General features: G+C 42.6%; 1 protein-coding gene across 2 annotated transcripts; it reads right to left on the reverse strand.

Annotated features, from left to right (window-relative positions):
• Positions 1-415: 415 nt before the first annotated feature.
• On the reverse strand, positions 416-20472 carry sik1 (salt-inducible kinase 1). Of its 2 annotated transcripts, none has more exons than XM_048603184.1 (13): positions 20217-20472; positions 20002-20118; positions 13720-13783; positions 13288-13449; positions 8262-8386; positions 8044-8167; positions 7683-7888; positions 6982-7134; positions 5842-6070; positions 2737-2994; positions 2478-2641; positions 2293-2375; positions 416-1820 (listed from the first exon to the last, which is right to left on the reverse strand). In XM_048603184.1, the coding sequence occupies exons 1-13, from the start codon at positions 20358-20360 to the stop codon at positions 1427-1429; spliced, it is 2223 nt and encodes a 740-aa protein (XP_048459141.1). In that variant the 5' UTR covers positions 20361-20472; the 3' UTR covers positions 416-1426. The 2 variants fall into 2 exon arrangements, with proteins under 2 accessions (XP_048459141.1, XP_048459140.1); XM_048603183.1 differs by having other exon boundaries at positions 5842-6073; positions 20217-20459.
• Between the last annotated feature and the right edge of the window lie 2097 nt (positions 20473-22569).

Here is a 22569-nt window from a genome sequence, read left to right on the forward strand (position 1 = left end):
AATAAGTTCCAGTCCAATTATAACAAAACCTCTGACCTTAGACAATGACAGATGCACAGCAGCTTAGTCCTTCAGTTTTAACCTCTAAAGGCAAGTTTGCAGTATCTGCAGGTTTGCCTCCTCTATTTCTTCAGTAAAAGGGTCTACATTTTTTTTGTCATACTGTATTGAGAAATTAGATTAATGTGTAAGTCAGTTTGCTAAAAGGTCACTGATATGAATGTTATGACTATCATCACAATGGTTGCCTAACCCACTGGCATACACACCTGTAAGAAAATGCAACAATGATCAATTACTAAAATACAGGGTAGCCAAATACTGAGGAAGGCTCAAATTAATCTGAACTTGGAAGAAATAGGATTTTTAAAACACACTGTAAAATCCTGGTAATTACAGTGAATTAATTCAGGAATTCTGTTAAAAAATACAACAACTTTTAATAATATTTTAGTACTTTACTCATAATTTAATAAGGTACTACAAAGTTGTTCATTTCTCCTTTACAGCGGGTACAAACTGGAACAGATTATTGCACAGTCCCTAAAGTGGATTCATTCCTATTTGGACCCAGATATTAATTTTTAAAAATCATACAATCAGCAGAATTCCAATCTCATCTGGATTCTTTACACCAAAATATTTCCTGATGCCAGGGTAATCATTGGAAATTCAAACACCAGTACACAGCCAGTGAACAATTCAGGAATACAACGAGGTTTTGTTTTGCAGCCAGCAGAATTTCCCAGTTGCAAACAGAATATTAAAATCCCAAAAATCTTATAACTGATGGTGATCAATGTATCCAGAAATGTAGCAGTTTCCCTTCCTGAAGAGAGGATTCCTGGGTGGATTGTGATATTCAGGGTTGTGCCAGCACACAATTCAATCCCAGCAGATTGCAATAAGTGGGTCCACTCACCAGTACTAGCTTCGACTAATTTTTGAGGTAATTCTGGCCATTGAATCACTTCACCAATTGACAATGGAGAGACACTCTCGATATTCAATAATGACTTCCTCCAACAGGCCTGAGTTTACTTTTGGTGTGAATTAATAATTAAAGTGACTTATGCTTCAATTGCAGCTTATAATGTTTTTTAAAATCAACCTATTCAGAAATGTTATGATACACCTCTGGAGCAACTGGAACTTGAACCCAAGCCTCCTGGCCCAGAGGTAGGGACACTACCACTGTGCCACAAGAATCTCCAATTGCAGCTTATAACAATGATGAAGGGATGGAGTGGAACCATCCTTTGGTTATTGGGCTTTTCCAGGCATAGAAATATTTCTGAAATAATAAAAAAAAGTGGGAGAATTGATGCCATTGATTGGGTTTTGTCGCTTGCAGTTAATTATCAGAATATCACAGATCGAAGGTTTTATTGCTTCAGAGGTTTCAGCGTTCATAGAGTTCAGCAGGTTAATTCACCCACACAATTTGGTCAAGTTGTGTTCTTGTCAGATCCTCCATTTCACAGTCCATTCCTAGTCCCTCACTTTGCTTTTGTGATGAGAACAGGGTTTGATGGAGGAACGTGGAGAAGGTGGGGTGTAAATCCATGGGGCTGGTGCTGAGAGGACCCTGCATCAGGTTGACACCCAGTAAACAGTGCAGCTGTGACTGGGCTGTGCAGACTGCTGCCTCAGAGTCTGTCTGTGTGAAGTCTGACAGAAACAAAGAGGGCGTTAAATGAGAAGCAGGTTTAAAATCATGTGCTAATTCCATTACACTCTGGAGCACAGGGGTCTTCATAGATTCGGGCTCCGCAAAGCATTTAGGCTGGCAACTGTTCAGGCATCTCAGCTGCAGCATTCTGCAAAATAGGAAATAAGGAATTAGGGAGATGATCTGGAATGTTTTATGATCCCTCTCCAGCCCATTACTCTCAGAGCAACAGAAGTTTGAAATTTGAATCCAAACCTATTCCTGTTGAATGCTAAAAGTTACCCTTCCACACAGACATGTTTTGTATATTTAGACTATGATCATCAGGCTATTACTGTGATGTGAAGTGAGACTGTAGTATGAAGTGAGAACTCTCAGGATAATTTCTACAACTGCTGGCAATTATTTCTTTAATTTCCAACAACTGACTGTGAGGCATTTCCTGCACATTTTCTAAATTCCCAAACATGTCTAGATTTTTTAACTCTTAGATAAAACAATGTTTGGACAGTGACCTCTGTCTAATTGATTGCCTTTATATAAGTGAAAGCTATGCCATTAATTTCTGGTCTGAAATAAATTGATGAGAAAATTTCCAATGGCCTTTGATGGAAACTCACTTTTGTTGGTGCAAAACTTTGTCCAATAGATTGCTGCCTTCTGTTGAGATCCTGGGGACAGGATTTGGCAAAATGTTCTCAACCTGAGTGACAAACACAGTTACATCAGTAACAATCACAGCTGCTGTCTGTATAGTGTTGTGATGGAAAGATTAGATAAATTGTTGGACTGGTTTGAGATTGACCTGCTGTAGGTTGCCACGAGGGTGCTGCTGAGCTGCTCGATTCCGTGAGCCAGAGCAGGATGGAGACCTCCAGATATGTTGAGTGATTCCAGTGATTTTGTTAAGCCCAAAGAATCCTTTTGCTCTGGTGCTTTTACGCAGCTGTTGTCGGAAAGGTTTCAGACCTGGAAAACAACCAACAGAATTCAGTAACACCTTTAATTAACTGGCTTCGCTGCAGAGTTGCTTTCCACAGAGGAGTTACAGTTGTGGGATTTACCTGCAGTTAGTGAGGTGTCAGAGGCTCTTCGTCCTTCCTGGAAGGTGAGTGGCAGCTGAGTGTCACAGATTCCAGCTCCATGTTCCTGTGGCTGCAGTATTGGAGTTGCAGAAGTGGTGTATACAAATTGTGGAGCCATTGCCTCATCTGTGAACCTCATGATGTTTGGGGAGTGGAATCCATCATCGGATGAGGTCATTAGGCAGCTATTGGAATATGCATCGTCTGGTATCCTGGCTTGTGAGGAGATTGCTGTACCTGTGGAAAATGAAATTTGGGTACGGTATTTAGAAAAACTTGGCAAATTCAAGATTTTGGTCAAGAGGAAATACCTCATTACACAATGGGGTAATTACTGAAATCAGTGTTCACAAGAGTTAGCCAATTACCATTTTCAAAGTGTGTGTGGGAGGCAGTGGGATTGTGGTGTGTTTTGAGGTCAGAGAGAGAATCACTCCATGTGTACGTCTGAAATCAACCTCAGTGCTTACGTCAAGCCCCTTCAGAAGTCTCTTTGTCTTGGTGAGATCACTTCTCAATCTTTTAAATACCAGAGAATACAGACCCAATTTACTCAGCCTACTGTCACATGACGATCATTTCAACCAAAGGGGCCATTCCAGGGAACCTCTGCTGTGCTGCCTTCTTTTATAAATCTGAGAATCAAAACCTTCAACAGAATCCCAAGTGTGGTCTCACCAAAGCCCTGTACAATTGTAGCAAGATTTCCTTATTCTTGTACTTCAATCTCATTGCAATAAAGGCTGACATGCATTTGCCTTCCTAACTGCTTGTTGTATGTGCCTGGTAACTTCTTGCACTCCTTGTATGGTTGCATCCTTCTATTTATCACAAATACACTAATGGTACAACAATTAGTGAAAGAAAGGCAGACTATGTATAAGGAGGTAATGGCCTAGTGGTATTATTGCTGGACTGTTAATCAATACACCCAGGTAATGTTCTAGGGACCCAGGTCTGAGTCTTGCCATGGCAGATTAATGAGATTATAAGTTATACTTTGTCTTCTAGTGGATAATGATGGACAAGAGACATTCCATTAAAGGTGCATGAAGATCACAACAGTATACCAAAGTCCCTTTAACTCTGTGGAGATGTGGCACAGTGATAATGGTACTAGACTAGTAATTCAGAACCTGGACAAATGCTGTGGGAGGAAGCAGGTGACATTTAATCAAATAAATCTTGAATTGAATGCTGATCTCCATAATGGTAATCATGAAACCTTTGTTAACTGTTGTAAAAAACCATCTGGTTCACTCACATCCTTTAAGGAAGGAAATCTATCACCCTTATCTAATGTGGCCTACATGTGACTCCAGACACATAGCAATGGCCACTTAGTTCATGGGCAATTAGGGATGGACAACAATCACTCACATTCCCTGAAAGAATATGGAAACAAAACAGTTTAAAAACTTCATGCCTTTCAAAGAGTATTCTATTTGTCTGTACATACTAGCCCCCCCACTTCCATACAATCCACCTTACAGTGCAATCCACCTGCCACATTGTTGTCCACTCACTGAAATGTGAACCTGTAAAAACATCTGTAGAAGGAAATCTGAGAAGCAGTGTTTGAATTAGCACAAGAATCATTTCAGCAGATTCTGTGAACAGGAAGCATTGAAATGCTTTCCCAGTCTTTTCCTCTGCCCATAACACCCATGTCATTTTTCCTGTCTGTGTGTGTGTAAGGGGAAGTTGATAAGGGATTAGAATTTTAATTAGTAGAGTACTATGTTGGCAATTCATAATTGCTTACCTGTAGCTACAGTTCATTTTCTTGTACCAAAAGTAATTCTTGCTCAGTACAGAAACCTGTTCTGTGCTTCAACCTGTGTCTGAATTCTGTGTACTTTTAAAAGTCTTTAATATTTATGATGACTCTGGGAATAGTGGGCCTTGATTTCCAGTGTGTTAACCCAGTGAGGGTAACAATTCAACTGTAAACTGCTGAGGCTCCATCACTGATCCTTGCAGCAGTCCACTTATTCTCACCCTGCCAACCAGAATGTGTCCCATTTATGGCCACCGGCTATTTCCTTTCTATTAATCAATTACAATTATTTATCCATCAATTATTCATGCTCATATATTATCCCAACTTCATGAGCCCTTATCTTACCTATCTTGGTCAAACATGATTTTCTTTTCAAAGTACATTGTTAAGATTTCTGTAATAATATATTCTTGTTCTTTTCTGATGATTGATGTCAGATCAACATCGTTTCCTCTCTTGGTCATTTCTTGAGTGGCAATGTTTGTTAGAGTTACATTTGCTAACTTGCAATCTGCTGAGATTGTTCCAGGATCTAAGGAATTTTGGAAAATCATAATCAACACATCCACTATTTCTAGAGTTCTGTCCTTTAGAATGCTGGGGATGTTGGTTGTCTCATACTGTGAATTTGTCAGATTTTAGTCCACTGAAGTTTTTGTAATACTTTTTCTCTGCTGGCATTAATTACCTTCATTTCCTTTCCTTTCAGCACTCACATCACCCTCTAGTTTTGGTATCTATCTTGCGTCTTCCGCTGTGGTAGACTGTTCACATTCATAGACTCTGACTAATGTTCCCTGTTGTGTGGACTTCTGAAGTTTCTGCACGGCAGCAGCTTCTGGAAGTGGCAGTCATTCATTGGTATATTGACTGATATGCATGGAGCTTCCCAGTAGCTGTGCAGTTTAGAAGGAAGGTTGACTTTGACCCCACCTGATACCACAGCTCCCTCATGAACCGCTGCATGCAGGAATCATCACCACAGGAAATGCTCAGGACTGGCATAGTCTAGCCTGCATCATCTGCTGCACCTGATGCCCAAGCAATGCCCAATGCTCTAAAATTCAGCAATCCACTCCCCAGTGCTCCCAGACCTTTCTCCGCTGTTACTGGAACCTCAGAGTTCCCAGCTAGTGTTTCTAGATGTTGGATCTCCCTCAAAACATTGCGATTCTGAGACAGTCTAACCTGTTGCCCAGTTCTACCTATTCTCCAGATGAGAGTAGTCTCAGGCCATTGACATACAGTGATTCACACTCAGGGCCTGACTGAAGCTACATTATATTTTAGTGAAAACTTACAGGGAGCAGTCTCGTTGTTCAAGTGAGCTGACACACCAGCCACTGTGTGTCGCCGGTTTGCACTGCTTAGAGTGTGCAATGGGGTCTGGATTTTCTCCATTATATTTTCCTCTAGATCTTGTTCCTGTCTTGCCTCTTCGCTGATAGTGGTGTCCAGCAAGCTGCAGCGAGATATTGAACGATTCCTGATCAGGACATTGACCGATGCATCCACTTGTAGAAGCACTGGCTGCTTAACCAATTCATGGAAAATAAAAGGAAAAACAGTAATTTCTTTTGTGAAATAAGTTGCTTCATAAAAACTAAAAAAAAAATTAAATGGAGCAACAGATTCTCCAGAATTCAGCATCCAAGTTAGTTTCAAAAAATTATTAAATAAAATATAAAATGAAGTTTATTATTCTCAGATACTTAACAACATTCAATAGCTTCACAAATTAAATTGCATTCTTGATGACATGTTTTTGACATTGTTGGTTAGCCCAGCATTTATTGCCCATTCCTAACTGCCCAAAAGCCAGTTAAGAGTTAACTACATTGCAGAGGGTCTTGAGTCAAATGTAGGCCAGGGATTTCCATCTCTGAAGGGCATTCATGAACGAGATTGGTTTTTACAACAATCAACATGGTGACACGGACACCATGAGGCTGTTTTTTCAATCGAAACTGTATGTCACCATCTGTGGTGAGATTTGAACATATGTCTCCAGATCATTAGCCTGGATTGTGAATTACTAATCCAGTCACATTACTAATACACCATCACCTCTCTACAAAGAACAAGCAACATAATGTTCCAGACCATTGTGAAGTGGGGGAGGGTCTGATTTGTATCAGATGAGTTATCAATTTCACAGGATTGGCCTCTCAATATATGTAAAGGGTAGTGACTCGTAAAAGAATGCAGTAACCACATGAAGAATTCATAGCAACTCTCAATGAAGTGTGTGTAGAGAGGGACTTTCACAGAAACTGAATGTGAAGCTCAGACTAGTTAGTGTAATTTCTGAAAGTCGCTCGCTCCTTTAGCATTTACACTTCAGAAAATAACCGTAGCTGCCAGTACATCATCTGAAACATACTCCAGTTTCTATGAAACACAATCTATTGCCATTCAATATTAAACCATTTATAACTCACCTCAGTTTGAAAGTGTTCACAGGCTGCTCTGGGCACTTGATATTGTGCTGAAGACTGATAGCTCATTGCCTGGTTACTTCTGTGTTCTTTAACTCTTTCTAGAAGAAGGTAGTAGATTGCAGAAAAGTGGTTGTAACTGCTGTTTTGTAATGACTGTAAAATTAAAATTAATAGATGTGTTGAAATGAACTATCAGGAAAATTCAAAATTGCAGCATCTCATCAGATAACACGAGATTTAGAATTATGATCACTTGTACTCAATAGTCAATTCTAGAAGTATGCCACAATCAAAAATTACAGAAAACAATTTAAATACTTCTACTTTAACTTTTATCATTAAAAGAAATGGTTTTTGATTTCAACTTATAATTGATTACAATTTCTATTTGTCTCCTTCATTTGTAGATACATGGATATAAACATAAAGCCCTAAAATATCCCCTCACAATAAATCATTGGTTCAAGATGCTGCTACCACATCTACTACTTTACCTCAGGTAACAAGGTCTACAGCTAGATGAACACAGCAGGCCAAGCAGCATCAGAGGAGCAGGAAGGATGACATTTTGGGCCTAGACCCTTCTTCAGAAATTTTTCTGCTCCTCTGATGCTGCTTGGCCTGCTGTGTTCATCCAGCTCTACACCTTGTTATCTCAAATTCTCCAGCATCTGCAGTTCCTACTATCTCTACTACTTTACCTCAATGGTCTTCTGTTTGTCAACACCAAGGGTGTGCATGAGGCTAAGGACCTGCTGGTTGTAATTGCCAAGGTTTGAGTTGTAGTCTTTGAGAGTGTAAGTTGGTGGTTTCTGTGTCAACATCCAACGGTGCTGTTTAATCTGTGAGACTGTAATCCGCTTCAAAGGATCCACTATCAACATGCGTCGGATTAAATTTTCACAGTCTGTTGGAGCAAATAATCGGGATTATGATCAGGATTATACTCAAACTGAACATAAACTTCACATCACTGGAGAGCTATTTGTTTGTAATAATCTGATGAATATTAAAAACAAAGGAAATGCTGAAAACTGATGAGTGCTTAGAAGCTAAATGTACCTTCAGATAAGAAGAATGGGATTCGGAAACGACCTTCTATCACCCTCTGCCTGAGGACCGGTAATGTTGGCCCATCAAATGGCAGGGATCCACAAACTAGAACATACAGGACCACACCCAAACTCTGTTGGAACAAACAAAATGCCTGTCATTTCTTCATGTGCATTAGAATTAAAGATGTCTCAAGTCTGTGAGCAAATTTCTTTCACTTTACCTACCCAGATATCAATGTGAGGACCTTCATACTCTTTCCCTTCAAAGACTTCTGGTGCTGCGTAGGGTGGGCTTCCACACCAGGTAGATAATGACTCACCATGTTTATAAAAATTTCCAAAACCAAAATCTGTGAAAGAAGAAGCAACTTACTCACGCAATAAACAAAAACCTGCTGAGTTCTCAAAAACATCACCCAGAACTTTTACAAACCATGACTTAACTCCAGTTTTAATCCATTACATCTGCCATCTTGAAGGAGAAGGGCAACAAATGCATGAAGCAACATCAGCTGCAAGTTCCCCTCCAAGCCACACAGTGGTTGGAAATAATGTAGATTTAGAGTTTTTGTCAGTGAGACTCGATGGGCAAAAGGGCCTCTTCTGTACTGTATGATTCTATGATTATAATTGAAGTAGAAACAATTTTCAGAGTTATGGGGAAACGTATGATTGTTACGGTACTGCACATAAGGCTACTTAACAAAATAAGAGCCCATGGTGTTGGAGGTAGTATATTAGCATAGACAGAGGGTTGGCTAACTAATCGAGGACAGAGAACTGGGTTAAGGGGGCATTTTCAGGTTGGAAACCTGTAACTTGTGGACTACCACAAGGATCAGTGCTGGGGCCACAATTATTCACAATATATAATAATGACTTGGATGAGGAAAGTGAATGTACTATATCCAAGTTTGCACATGACACAAAAATAGGTACGAAGGCAGATAGTGAGAATCCTCACCCATAAATCTCTAATAGGTAGCATCCACATTCAGCAGGTAACTAAAACTCTACAAAATACAAGTCAGACCACAGCTGAAATACTGTGAATAGTTTTGGTCCCTTCATCAAGGGAAACATATATTGGTATCAGAGGCAGTTCAGAGAAAGTTTGCTTGGCTGATCCCAGGTATAGAGGAACTGTCTCATGAGAAGACATTGAGTTGGTTGGGCCTGTACTCATTGGAATTTAGCAGAATGAGAGGCAACCTCATTGAAACATACAAAATTCTTGGGTCTAGGCCCGAAACGTCAGCCTCTCTGCTCCTGTGATGCTGCTTGGCCTGCTGTGTTCGTCCAGCCCTGCACCTTGTTGTCTAAAATTCTTTTGATGATTGTTTTTGTTACAGTTCCCCATTTAAGGGATAATTTGGCTCTTTGAATGAGCATTATAACAACACCCATGTCGGGCATGACATGACGCCGAACTCTTCTTCCGCCATCTTTGCATCCGTGCTCATTTCTTTGGACAACAGTCTTCTCCCGTCCCACAGACTCCTTTGCCCAGTTCCGACACTCTCCCTCCACCTGGACTCCTCCCTCTGTTCATTGAGAACTGTCAATGTGATATTAGTTGCCTCAATTCTCTGCTCCTCCCCCCCACCTCACCAAATCCAAACTATTTCCCTCCGAACTGACTGCATTCCATGCACTTAAGTTTAACCCTGACTTTATTATTAAGCCTGCCAATAAGGGTGGTGCTGTTGTAGTCTGGCATACTGATCTCTACAGTGAAGAGGCTGAGGGCCAGCTCTCAGATACCTCCTCATATCTCCCCCTGGACCATGATCCCACTATGGCACATCAGGCCATTGTATCAATTACAATCACTGACCTCATTTCATCTGGTGATCTCCCCCTCCACTGCTTCCAAGCTAATAGTCTCCCAGCCCCGCACAGCTCGCTTCTACCTCCTGCCAAAAATCCACAAACAGGACTGTCCAGGTAGACCCATTGTTTCAGCCTGCTCATGCCCCACAGAACTCATCTCTTCCTACCTTGACTCAGTCTTCTCCCCCCCGGTCCAATCCCTGCCCACGTACATCTATGATTCATCTGACGTTTTACGCCAGTTTCAAACCTTCCAGTTTGCAGGTTCCAGCTGCTTCCTCTTTACCATGGACATGCAATCCCTTTATACGTCCATTCCCCACCAGGAGGGTCTTAGGGCTCTCCGCTTCTTCCTGGAGCAAAGACTTGAACCGCCCCACCCACCACCACTCTTCTCCGCTTGACCATTCTCGTCCTCACCCTCAACAACTTCTCTTTTAACTCCTCTCATTTCCTTCAGGTCAGAGGGGTTGCCATGGGTACCTACATGGGCCCAGTTATACCTGTCTCTTCATGGGGTACATGGAACATTCCTTGTTCCAGTCCTAACGCAGTCCGGACCCACAACTGTTTCTCCGATATATCAATGATATCATCGGGTGCTGCTTCCCTCTCTCATCCAGAATTGGAAAAGTTAATCGATTTCACTTCCAATTTCCACTCTGCCCTCACTTTCACCTGGTCTATCTCTGACTCCTCTCTTCCCCATCTCAATATTTCTGTTTCCATTTCTGGGGATTGACTGGCCACTAATATCCATTACAAACCCACTGACTCCCACAGCTACCTGGATGATACATCCTTACACCCTGCTTCCTGTAAAGACTCCATCCCATTCTCTCAGTTCCTCCGTGTCCGTCGTATATGTTCAGATGAGGCCAACTTCGACAAGGCAGCCTCCGAAATGTCCACCTTCTTCCTCAACCAAGGATTCCCCAGCTCCGTTGTCGACAGGACCCTCAACTGGGTCCAACCCACCCCCTCACTTCCCTCCTGCAACAGCGATAGGGTTCCCCTTGTCCTTACCTACGATCCCACCAGCATCCACATCCATGAGATCATCAGAAGCCATTTCCTCCACCTCCAGCAAGATACCACCATCAGACACATGTTCCCCTCCCCTCCCTTGTCCGCCTTCTGCAGGGACCGTTCCCTCCAGGACACCCTGGTCCACACTTCCTTCACCCCCCTCACAGCCCTACAGCACCTTCCCTTGTAACCGGCGAAGGTGCAACACCTGCCCATTTATCTCCTCCCTCCCCAGTATCCAAGGGCCCAAACATACTTTCCAGGTGAAGCAACACTTCACCTGCACTTCCCAGAATCTAGTCTACTGCATTCGCTGCTCACAATGTGGTCCCCTCTACATTGGGGAAATGAAGCATAGACTAGGTGACCGCTTCTTGCAAAAAAGACCCTGAACTACCTGTTGCCTGCCACTTCAATGCAGCACCCTGTTCACTGGCCAACATCTCTGTCTCTGGCTTGCTGCAGTGTTCCAGTGAAGCTCAACGCAAGCAGGAAGAACAGCACCTCATTTTCCGCTTGGGGACCCTACAGCCCTCCGGACTCAACATCGAATTCAACAACTTTAGGACCTAAACTCTCCCATGTCCCAGCCCCCTCCCCCATACACCTGGCCTTGTTATCACATAGCCTGCCATTACACACTACCTATTGTTAGACACTAACAGTTCCCTTTAACAGCTATTCACCCTCCCAGCCAGATCATTATCAACTCCTTTGTCTACCCAACTGCTCTTCTCTCTCTTTGGGCTCCATCCTTTATCTTATCATTTACTCCCTACCCCACCCACTTCCCTATTTTCTGCATATAAACCAACGTTTTCCCAGCTACCATCAGTTCTGAGGAAGGGTCACTGGACCCGAAACGTTAACTCTGATTTTTTCCTCACAGATGCTGCCAGACCTGCTGAGCTTTTCCAGCAACTTGTGTTTTTGTTGTTTATGACTTAGTGCCGCTGCCATAACACCACAAGATAGATGTCAAAGCAAAGTTAGGCCTTTCAGCCTATTGACTTTAAGGACTAGTTCTTTAAAAGTTAATTGCTTCGTTCTATTGGTTTCAAAAAGACTGTAAACTGTCTCTTTTGATGATAAGTGAGCACCATGGAGCTAGAATGCACAAGTACCCCTGCAAAAAGGTGGTTTAATTTAATTTCATAAATTATTGTGGAAGTTATGGCACCCTTTTCAGGAGTTGTCACTTGTTAAATTTCATTTGATTTTATTTCCTTTCTTTTATTGGTCATCAAAATAGTATAGAAATACTTTGGTGTTGATCTGTTTGATTGGGAGTGCTGCAGAACTGGCCAGGTCGATGTAGCTGTTGGTTATGGGGGCATTTGACCTGACCAGCTGCCCCTCTTCTGCAGCTGTATTTACACCCAGGGCACCTTGGAAAGGGAGCACGTAGTGTCCACTGGTTCATGAGAGGTGTCCTGTGACAGTGGGCACTTCAGGATCTGAGGTATATATATATCAGCATTGGGAATGGTATTTTACTTCCATAAATTCCTTTTAAGATTTTGCTTTTGTTACTGTGCTCTTTAAAGGGCTGTCAACTTGTCAATTTGGCTAATTGAGTTTTGAAGAAAGCACTGAAATGTTACATTTGTTCTGTTCACGATGCTGCCAGATCTGCTGGATTTCTCCAGAAATTTCTCTTTTTGTTTCTCCAGCACTTTCTGTTTTTATTCACATTTCCAGAATCTGCAGTCTTTTGCTTTTATCAGATTCGTTTGGTTAATTGATTTTCTGTAAAGCTGCTCCCTGCGAATAGACCTACTATCCGGGGAAAGATTAATGTTTTCATTTGTGCTTCACCATGTGTCTCGAATTCTTGTAACACATTCAATCCTGACTTGCAGCTATATTGCTGTTCCTTCACTGTAACTCTCATCCCTACATCACTGTCAGCTGATGAGCTGCAGTGGTACAAGAAGGCTCCTCACCATCACCTTCACAAGAATCATTTGAGATGAAAGTTGGCCGGCGAGGGCCACACCCCATGAGCAAATTAAAGGAAAAGCCCTGAACCCTCAAACTCTGGCCGTACCACACGCTCCACTGACCCTGCATTTCCGAATGCCCTCCAGCATCCCTGAACCGATCCCTCCGAACTGACCGCCTCAATTTTACCAGGATCATTTAGGGGAGCTTGTCTACCGTTTGGTAAAGTCTGTAATAATAATGAGCAGCAGAGCTAGGAGCATCTTTCACCTGCTTTTACTGCAGTCAAGAATGCAGGCTTGGAACCAGCTGGTCTTCATGTGAGTGCAACAGAACAGTATGTAGAAAGGGGAAAGAGAATATTGGAGAAAAGTTTCAACATATTCATTGTTCTCACATCAACGTGACAGAAAACAGCACTGAGAGTAATAGAAAAACCTCTTACCTGCAATCTTAATATTCATGTTATCATCAAGCAGCAGATTCTCACTCTTTAAATCTCGGTGAACAATATGATGATTGTGACAATATTCCACAGCCATCAGGATCTGCCAGAATTTGGCACAGGCCTCACTCTCACTTAATGGGCCGTTTGCAGACAGATAATCTGTAGATTACATAAAATGTGATCACTGTTGATGGTAATCTGTAGATTACAAATTTGTGGTTACAGCTGGTGGTGATCTGTAGATTACAAAATGTATGGTTCCTGCTGCTGATAATTATAGATTACAGATAATGTGGTTATTTCTGGAGATAATTTGTAAATTATGTGGTTACTGTTATTGGTAATCTATGGATTACAAGATTTCAGAGCAAACAGGAATCAGCAGTCAATTTAGTCAAAAATACTTGCAAAGAGGAATGGCAAACTCACCAAACATTTCACCATTCTGTGCAAACTCTGTCACAATATACAACATGTCCTTTGTTTCCATAACCTTTGGGATCAAAGACAGAATATTGTCAAAGATCTTATAATTTAAATGTTTAAATGTACTACGTTTTTCAGTTTAGCTTTGTTCATACATTAAATTGAGTTCTAACTCAAGGAATCTCTTAAAAAGAACAGAGTGGACCAAGATGAATCAGTGATCCTGAAACAAGGGCAGTCAGTGAAACAAGCTGGCTGTTAGGACTGGTCTCCTTTGTAAACATCTTTAAGAAGCCATGAAAAATCACCATGTGGCAATTTTAATGCAGTTTCAGATTAAATCAAATCAAATTAGAAGGGGTGAATATTAGGCTCAGAAATTGGCTGGGTTACTCCCCACATGCATTTATTAGTGTGACGATATCAAGTTTCCAACCCAATGTCAGTAAGATTGTCTCTAATAATATGCAAGTAGAACGAGTTATTAAAAGGCCAATCATTTGCAATTTTACATTGCCTGCTAGATTTTTTGGGCACTGGATCTAAAAAGGTTTGGGAGGATTTTATACCAGTTAAAACAAGGTAGCACAAGGATAGCAGATCAAGCCTCCACCAAGAACATGGTTCAATGTATCAGCAGATTCTGCTGGGAAAAGTTCTTTTAATCAATTTATACACCTTCAAAATTATTGGCAGAGATTGATTCTGAAAGTGGGAGAATTTACAATTGTAGACAAGAATTACATCAAGACTGCATGCTGTACCAGCCTGCAATGCCAACTCTCAGAACCCTCACACCATGAAGTTATGTATATGACAATGTAAATGTACCCATAACAAAAATCCAACATGATATTACTTATAAAATTAATTCAGTCACAAGAGTTTACTATGGTGTGGTATTTACATTTAGACATCAGAACATGGCTCTGATGTTGGCTACATGGTTGCTTACAGTTGGTTGGTTTCCCACTGGGCAGATGTGAATTGGTCACAATACACTTTTTAATACTCTTTTATGGTGTGCTACAAGGCTCGTGTTTGTTGCCACCTATTGCTGCCCTTCAACTGAGTGGATTACTAGACCATTTCAGACACCATTTAAGAGTCAGCCATGTTACCATGACCTTTCCTCATTTGGTGTGAAGGGTGCGGTGAGGGAGGGGTGAGGGATGGAGATGGGATGTAACAGACAAGCATCTACTATTCGGCCTCCTGCACCCGACCAAAAATATCATCTTTACCCCACGGTGTGGGAAAGGAAAGTCAAACTGACATGAATGGAAGAAATTCCAAAATTAGAACTGGAACATTTTAATATAGAACAAATCTTACTCTGTAGCTAAGTCTGTGCTGCCCCTGTTGTGAGAGTGTTTGATAGAGACACTGTAGAGTGAACTTTACTCTGTACCTAACTGTGTACTGTCATTGTCCTGGACTGTTTGATAGAGACAGTGCAGAGGGAGCTTTACTCTGTATCTAACCTGATGCTGTACCTGAACTTGGAGTATTTGATGGGGACCTGTGTAGAAAGGGGTTTTACTTTCAGTTTAAAAGAGTAGATGGAGCTTTACTCTAACTGTGTGCTGTCCCAGTCCTGGGACCGCTTGATGGAGACAGTATAGAAGAAACCTTACTCTGGATCTAACCCTGTGGTGTCCCTGTCCTGGGAGTGTTTGATGCGGACAGTGTAGAAGGAGCTTTATTCTGTACCTGACCCTGTGCTGTCCCTGCCTTGGGAGTTTTTGATGGGAACAGTGTGGAGAGAGTTTTACTCTGTACCTAACAGTGTGCTATCCCTGTTCTGGGAGTAGTGCAGAGGGAGTTTTACCCTGTACCTAACCCTGTGCTGTCCCTGTCCTGGGAGTAATTGATGGGGGGACAGTGTAGAAGGAGCTTTACTCTGTACCTAACCCTGTGCTGTCCCTGTCCTGGGAGTGTTTGATGGGGACATTGTAGAGGAAACTTTACTCTGTATATGACACTACGTTGTACCTGTGCTTGATGGAACTATATGGAGGGAAATTTACTCTATCTAACCCCGTCCTGTACCTGCCTTGTGGTTACATCTGAAAAATGTCCCAGGGTAACATACAAGAGTAGTGAAATTAAGCAAGTTAACAGAAAAACAATCTAGATCTCTCATACAATTATTTGATGTTGAAATTTGAAAGAAAGTTGAATTTATCTACAAAGACTTTTTTGTCAATCAACATTTTATAATGAAACTGTTTCCTTAAGTTAGTTATAAATGAATAACATACACTCAAATATTTTAAAGACAACATAACAGCAGCTGACTGCTTTAGTAATAATACTGCTCCAAATACGTCAGAGAAAAGAGCAATTACCAAGAACTGTAAAAAGAGCAGGTGCTGTTCCAGGAAATGACAAGTTCAAGCAAGTCAGTGGAGCATGACATACTGAACACTGGGCCCAGAGCCAGATGATCAGGCAACGTCACAACTTAGCTCAGAAGGAGAAAAGCTGCTGTTCAATTATTTCTTTTGGCCCAGTGACAAAGGAGACTGGCACTTGAGTGAGTATAATTCATGTAGAAAGGTCACCTAGAACCTCCTGAACGTCACAGCAACTTGATCGATTGTCAAAGTTGCACTTCAAACCTAGCCCCAGTTTCTAGATGTGGGCAGCTTTTTTACCTGTCAGGCAAGACGGGAGAGGAAAGGTCTGATGGTAGCTCTCGCTGCCCGAGGGTTAAATACAGGCAACTGAATTTTGCAAAGGATTTTAACTGAAGAGAATAAAGTGCTTGAGCTGAGATGCAGCAATATCAGATCTGAAAAGGCAAATTTCTTCTTTCCATAAAGAAAACCACAAGAAATAAAATTTACAACTGAAAAATTGATATTCAGTCTGGGCTCACTAAAGTCGAAAGCAACATTTCACTTCTTAAACTGGGGACAATTTTTTCTGCTAATCTTGACTGATGTGAATTTTATATTAGGTACTCCCTGCATAAGAAAAATTAATCAGAATTGCCTTGGTCAAAATCTAATCCCATGTGCCTCTGATCCCGACATAATCATGAGGGAAAAAAACAAACTAATCCCACTGCCCCACTCTGTCCTGATAACCCCATATCAATTCTAATCCTATTGCCCCACCATCCGCCATAACCCTGCATCAATCCCAAACTGATCCCACTCTCCCAATAGCCCTGTGTCATTCCAAAACTAATCTCACGGCATTGCTGTGTCTATATTTGCCCTATACCAATCTCACTCCCCTGCTGTCGCCTGATAGCTCTGTATCTATTGCAGAAAATACGGAGGCATGGGATTGAGGGTGATTTAGCGGTTTGGATCAGAAATTGGCTAGCTGTAAGAAGACAGAGGGTGGTGGTTGATGGGAAATGTTCATCCTGGAGTTCAGTTACTAGTGATGTACCTCAAGGATCTGTTTTGGGGCCAATGCTGTTTGTCATTTTCGTAAATGACCTGGATGAGGGCATAGAAGGATGGGTTAGTAAATTTGCGGATGACACCAAAGTCGGTGGAGTTGTGGATAGTGCAGAAGGATGTTGTAGGTTACAGAGGAACATAGATAAGCTGCAGAGCTGGGCTGAGAGGTGGCAAATGGAGTTTAATGCGGAAAAGTGTGAGGTGATTCACTTTGGAAGGAGTAACAGGAATACAGAGTACTGGGCTAATGGTAAGATTCTTGGTAGTGTGGATGAGCAGAGAGATCTCGGTGTCCATGTGCATAGATCACTGAAAGTTGCCACCCAGGTTGATAGCGTTGTTAAGAAGGCGTACAGTATGTTAGGTTTTATTGGTAGAGGGATTGAGTTTCGGAGCCATGAGGTCATGTTGCAGCTGTACAAAACTCTGGTGCGGCCGCACTTGGAGTATTGCGTACAGTTCTGGTCACCGCATTATAGGAAGGATGTGGAAGCATTGGAAAGGGTGCAGAGGAGATGTACCAGGATGTTGCCTGGTATGGAGGGAAGGTTTTATGAGGAAAGGCTGAGGGTCTTGAGGCTGTTTTCGTTAGAGAGAAGAAGGTTAAGAGGTGACTTGATAGAGACATACAAGATGATCAGAGGATTAGATAGGGTGGACAGTGGGAGCCTTTTTCCTCAGATGGTGATGGCTAGCACGAGGGGACATAGCTTTAAATTGAGGGGTGATAGATATAGGACAGATGTCAGAGGTAGGTTCTTTACTCAGAGAGTAGTAAGGGCGTGGAATGCCCTGCCTGCAAAAATAGTAGACTCGCCCACTTTAAGGGCATTTAAATGGTCATTGGATAAACATATGGATGATAATGGAATAGTTTAGGTTAGATGGGCTTCAGATTGGTTTCACAGGTCGGCGCAACATCGAGGGCTGAAGGGCCTGTACTGCGCTGTAATGTTCTATGTTCTATCAATCCCAATCTAATCCACTGCTCTGTGCTCTTCCCATACCCCTATCAATTCCAAGTTAATCCCACTGCTTTCACCTCTCCGAATAGCCCTAGAACAGTCCTAACCTAATCCCTTCTGCTCCTATGATGCTGCTTGGCCTGCTGTGTTCATCCAGTCCTGCACCTTGTTGTCTCGGATTCTCCAGCATCTGCAGTTCCTACTATCCCTAACCTAATCCCATTGCCTTGCTTTCTCCTGATAGCCCTGTATCAATTTCAAACTAATGCCACTGTCCCCTTTCTTCCCAAAATGATGTCAATCCCAAACTAATCCTACTGTTGTGCTCTCTCCCAAAAGCCCTGTATCAATTCCAAAACTAATCCCACTGCCCTGAACTTGCCCCAAAATCTAGTATCTATCCCAAACTAATTCCATTGCTTCAGTCTCTCCCCAAAATCTTTTATCTATCCCAAATTAATCCCACTGCCCTGCTATCTCCCCAAAGTATCAAACTCAAAACTAATCCCATTGCCTCATGCTCTTCTCACTGTCTCTGTCAATCCTCTGATTCAAATATTCCCTCCCAAATTCTCTACTTTCTTCCAAAGATCTTTACTTATTGACCAAGGAGGTTTCCGGTCAATAGACCAGACAGGAAAATGAACAGAATGTAGCACCTTATGACAATTTTCTTGTTATGGGCTTAAATTTCTTATTGTTAACATTTATATTTTTTATGGAATTAGTTCTGACCAAAAGAAGACAAACTTTTCAACTTAATAACTGTCATGGTCACAATTACCAGCTTCATTTTCTGCACTGATTTCAGGTAAATTACACCAGTTGCCAGTGTGGGATTTGAACCAAGTCCCCACAGCATTAGCCTTGGCCTCGGGACCTGTTGACTAGGTTCCTACCAGCCCCCAAAAATGAGGATTTACACAAAATTTACACATTAAATATTCTTACCTTGCTCTGAGCTTTTAAGCATATCTGACTGTTGTTTTGAATAGGTTCTGCTTTGCTTTTTATTACCATATATTATTTACATGCCTGTAGGAGATTTTTTGGTTCTCTTTCATGTTAACTGCCATCCTATATTCATATTCTATCTTTGTCAGTTCTATTTCCCTCTTTACCGCTCGAATCCTTGCATTCCACCCAGTTAGTGCTTGAAGAAAACATGGAACATGTACATACATCATGTCTCTCTGGTCATCCAGAGAGCTCTGGGTTTGCTTCCCCTACTTCTGACTCTTGTTGGGAGTTTAAGTACACGGACAGGAGTCAGGCTACAGCACAGAGCTGACACAGCTCTTCCTGAAGAATGTTTGCTTGGCAGACTGGAGGGAAACAGATGAGTTCCCCAGAGGTTCGTGTCGGGAGCACTTCTCTGGTTATTAGATATGAATAACCTGGTTCTGGTTATTCGGAAGAAAAAATTCCAAGTTTGCAAATGATGTGAATCTTGAAAATGCCAGAATAGTAACAGACTAAAGGCAGGGGACAACAGATTCTCCGTAAATTTCCGACAGAGTGATAAATTAGTTGATAAACGTTAACAGAATTTTCGTAATTTTGAATTAGAGCAAAAGTTGGTTAAAACAGAATACAATAATAAAACGATGAAGCAAACATTGTGCTAGACCTTAAAGGCACTGGCTGAACGTTGTGAACGTTTGCTGAGTGCCCATTCTGAAGTGGAATGCTCAATTTTCCCATGTCCCAGGAGAAAACCATTTTAACCTGTGCATCATCAGCAGCTTTAACCCTGCAATGTACACTCAACCATCGGTCCGCCTGCCTCCGTTTGGCAGCAAGGACCAGACTCCAGAGTGAGCTGCAATCCAAGTGTGGGGTCTCTATGAGCCCCCTGTCCATGTGTTCCTGTTCCACTCCCAGGCCGCACACAGTACCTGATAGAGTTTAATGATGTGCGGGTGGTTTAGCAGCTTCATGATTTGTACTTCACGGTAAATCTTTTCCAGATTACCGGGGTCCAGCCGAGTCTTGTCGATGATTTTAATTGCGACCTGGAGGGAGAAGAGGGTGGACTCAGTCAGTTTTAGACAAATTGCAGCCGTCCCGGGGCCAGCCCGTATGTGACAGCGGGGAGAGAGCACTCACTCACCCGGCTCCTGGTCACTCGGTGCCTCGCCAGCTTCACCACCGCGAAGTTCCCTTTGCCCAGGGTTTTCTCGATCTCATAGAATCCCACCCGGAGGGGCCGCCTCTGGCGCAGGCCCGGCACCTCTTGGCAATCGGTCATCACCATCACCGAGCCGGGTCTCCCGCTCGATCAGCCGGGATGTGCCGTGCCTGCTCCTGGAGCCGCTGCCTGGGATCTGGAGGCTCGGAGCCGGCATCCCGCTTCCTGGGGCATCCCCCCATTGACGTACTTCTGACGTCAGTGAGAGCAACGAATGAGACTCGGTCTCCAAGCAACGCCCCTGACGTCAAACAGGTTCCCATAGAGATACACCGCCTTACGTCAGAGCCAGCAGCTAATCACAAACTGACCTCACACCCCCTCCCCCTCCCCCACATTGACCCTGCCCCGCAAAGCGTCCCCAGACTCCGCCCAGTGCCTCCTCGACCACGCCCCCTCCCAGTGCTTCCCCTGGCCCTGCCCCCTGCCAGTGCACCCCCCTGACCCCATTCCCTCCCAGTGCTCCCTTGACCCCAACCCCTTCCCAGTGCTCCCTTGACCCCAACCCCTTCCCAGTGCTCCCCTGACCCCACCTCCTCCAGTGCTCCCCCAGACCCTGCCCCCTCACAGTGTCCCCCTCCCAGAGGACAGGAAATGATAGGTTGGTTAGTGTGCCCTCAGTCATTGGTAAGACTATAGAATCCATTTTATTGCGGAAGTGCATGGTAAAATAGGGCTGAGTCAGCACAGATTTGTCAAGAGGAGGTCATGCCCAGCAAATCTGTTAGAATTCTTTGAGGAAGGAATGAGCAAGTTAGACCAAGGAGAGTCAGTGGATATGATCTATTTGGATTTCTAGAAGGCCTTGAAAGGGTGCCACACAGGAGGCTGCTAAATAACATAAGAGCCCATGGTATTTGGGGCAAGGTACTGGCATGGATAGGAGTCGCTGACTGGCAGCGAGTGGGCATCTTTTCAAGATGGCAGCTGGCGCTAGTGGAGTTCAGTATTGGGTTAGTGTTGGGACTACAAATATTCACATTGTACATTAATAATTTTTTTCTTTATTCATCAACGGCGTGAGGGCGTCGCTGTTTAGGCAACATTTATTGCTCATCCCTAATTGCCCAGAGGGCAGCTTAGAGTAAACCACATTGCTGTGGATCTGAAGTCACATGTAGGCCAGACCAGGTAAGGATGGCAGTTTCCCTCCCTAAAGGACATTACTGAACCAGATGGGTTTTCTGACAACTAACAATGGATTCATGGTCGTCATTAGATTCTTAATTCCAGATATTTTTATTGAAATCAAATTCCACCATCTGCCATGGCGGGATTTGAACCTCAGATCCCCAGAATGTTATCCAGGTCTCTAGATTTAACAGTCTAGCAATAATACCACTAGGCCATTGCAGATGGAGTTTAGATAAATGTGAGGTGTTGAATTTTGGAAAGGCAAATCAGGGCAGGACTTATACACTTAATGGTAAGGTCTTGCGGAGTATTCTGAACAAAGAGACCTTGGAGTGCAGGGTCATAGTTTTTTGAAAGTGGAGTCAAAGGTAGACAGGACAGTGAGGAAGGTGTTTGGTACGCTTGCCTTTATTGGTCAGTGCAATGAATAAAGGAGATGGGAGGTTATGTTGCGGCTGTACAGGATATTGGTTAGGCCACTTTTGGAATACTGTGTTCAATTATGATTTCCCTACTATAAGAAAGATGTTGTGAAACTTGAAAGGGTTCAGAAAAGATTTTACCAGGATGTTGCCAGGATTGGCGGGTATGAGCTATAGGGAGAAGCTGAATAGGCTGGGGCTATTTTGCCTGGAATGTTGGAGGCTGAGGGGTGACCTTATAGTGGTTTATAAAATCATGAGGGATGTGGATAGGTTGAACAGCCAAGGTCCTTTCCCCAGGATCAGTCCTTTTGTAAGAAATTAATAGTCTTCAAGGGTATAAAAGAAGAGGGCATTTGAAAATTGGTATGAGAGCAACAGCAATCTAATAGAGTTAACAACCAGCGGTTCTAAAGAGAAAATCACTGGCTCTCACAGAATTCTCTAAGCTCTCAGAATAGCCATCATCTAAATAAATGTATAACAGCACTCTTAGCTAATGTTCCTGTCACAAGAATTTGATGGAGAAAGGTGTTCCTGACTGAGAATCAGCAGAAAGTGTGTGGGGCATTCCAGAAGACGTATCCTAGTTGTAATTTCAAAATTAAGCTTTAAGTTGTCTTTTTTTAATTTGGTTTCTGTAAGTGGGACTTGTATTTGTTGGAAGAGCATACCATTAGACTTTTGTTCTATTTGGGAATAGTAGTTCTGTTAATTCA

This window comes from Rhincodon typus, chromosome 11, assembly GCF_021869965.1.
Source record: "Rhincodon typus isolate 14 chromosome 11, sRhiTyp1.1, whole genome shotgun sequence".
Classification (NCBI taxonomy): domain Eukaryota; kingdom Metazoa; phylum Chordata; class Chondrichthyes; order Orectolobiformes; family Rhincodontidae; genus Rhincodon; species Rhincodon typus.

Excerpts from the sequence above, each read along its gene's own strand:
- sik1 (XM_048603183.1), bottom strand. The coding sequence starts at position 20,360 with ATGGTGATGACCGATTGCCAAGAGGTGCCGGGCCTGCGCCAGAGGCGG. Across the intron at positions 13,450-13,719 it reads ACAGAATGGTGAAATGTTTG|ATTATCTGTCTGCAAACGGC; the intron begins GTGAGTTTGCCA and ends TGTAATCTACAG. Across the intron at positions 2,376-2,477 it reads CTCGTGGCAACCTACAGCAG|GTTGAGAACATTTTGCCAAA; the intron begins GTCAATCTCAAA and ends TTTGTCACTCAG.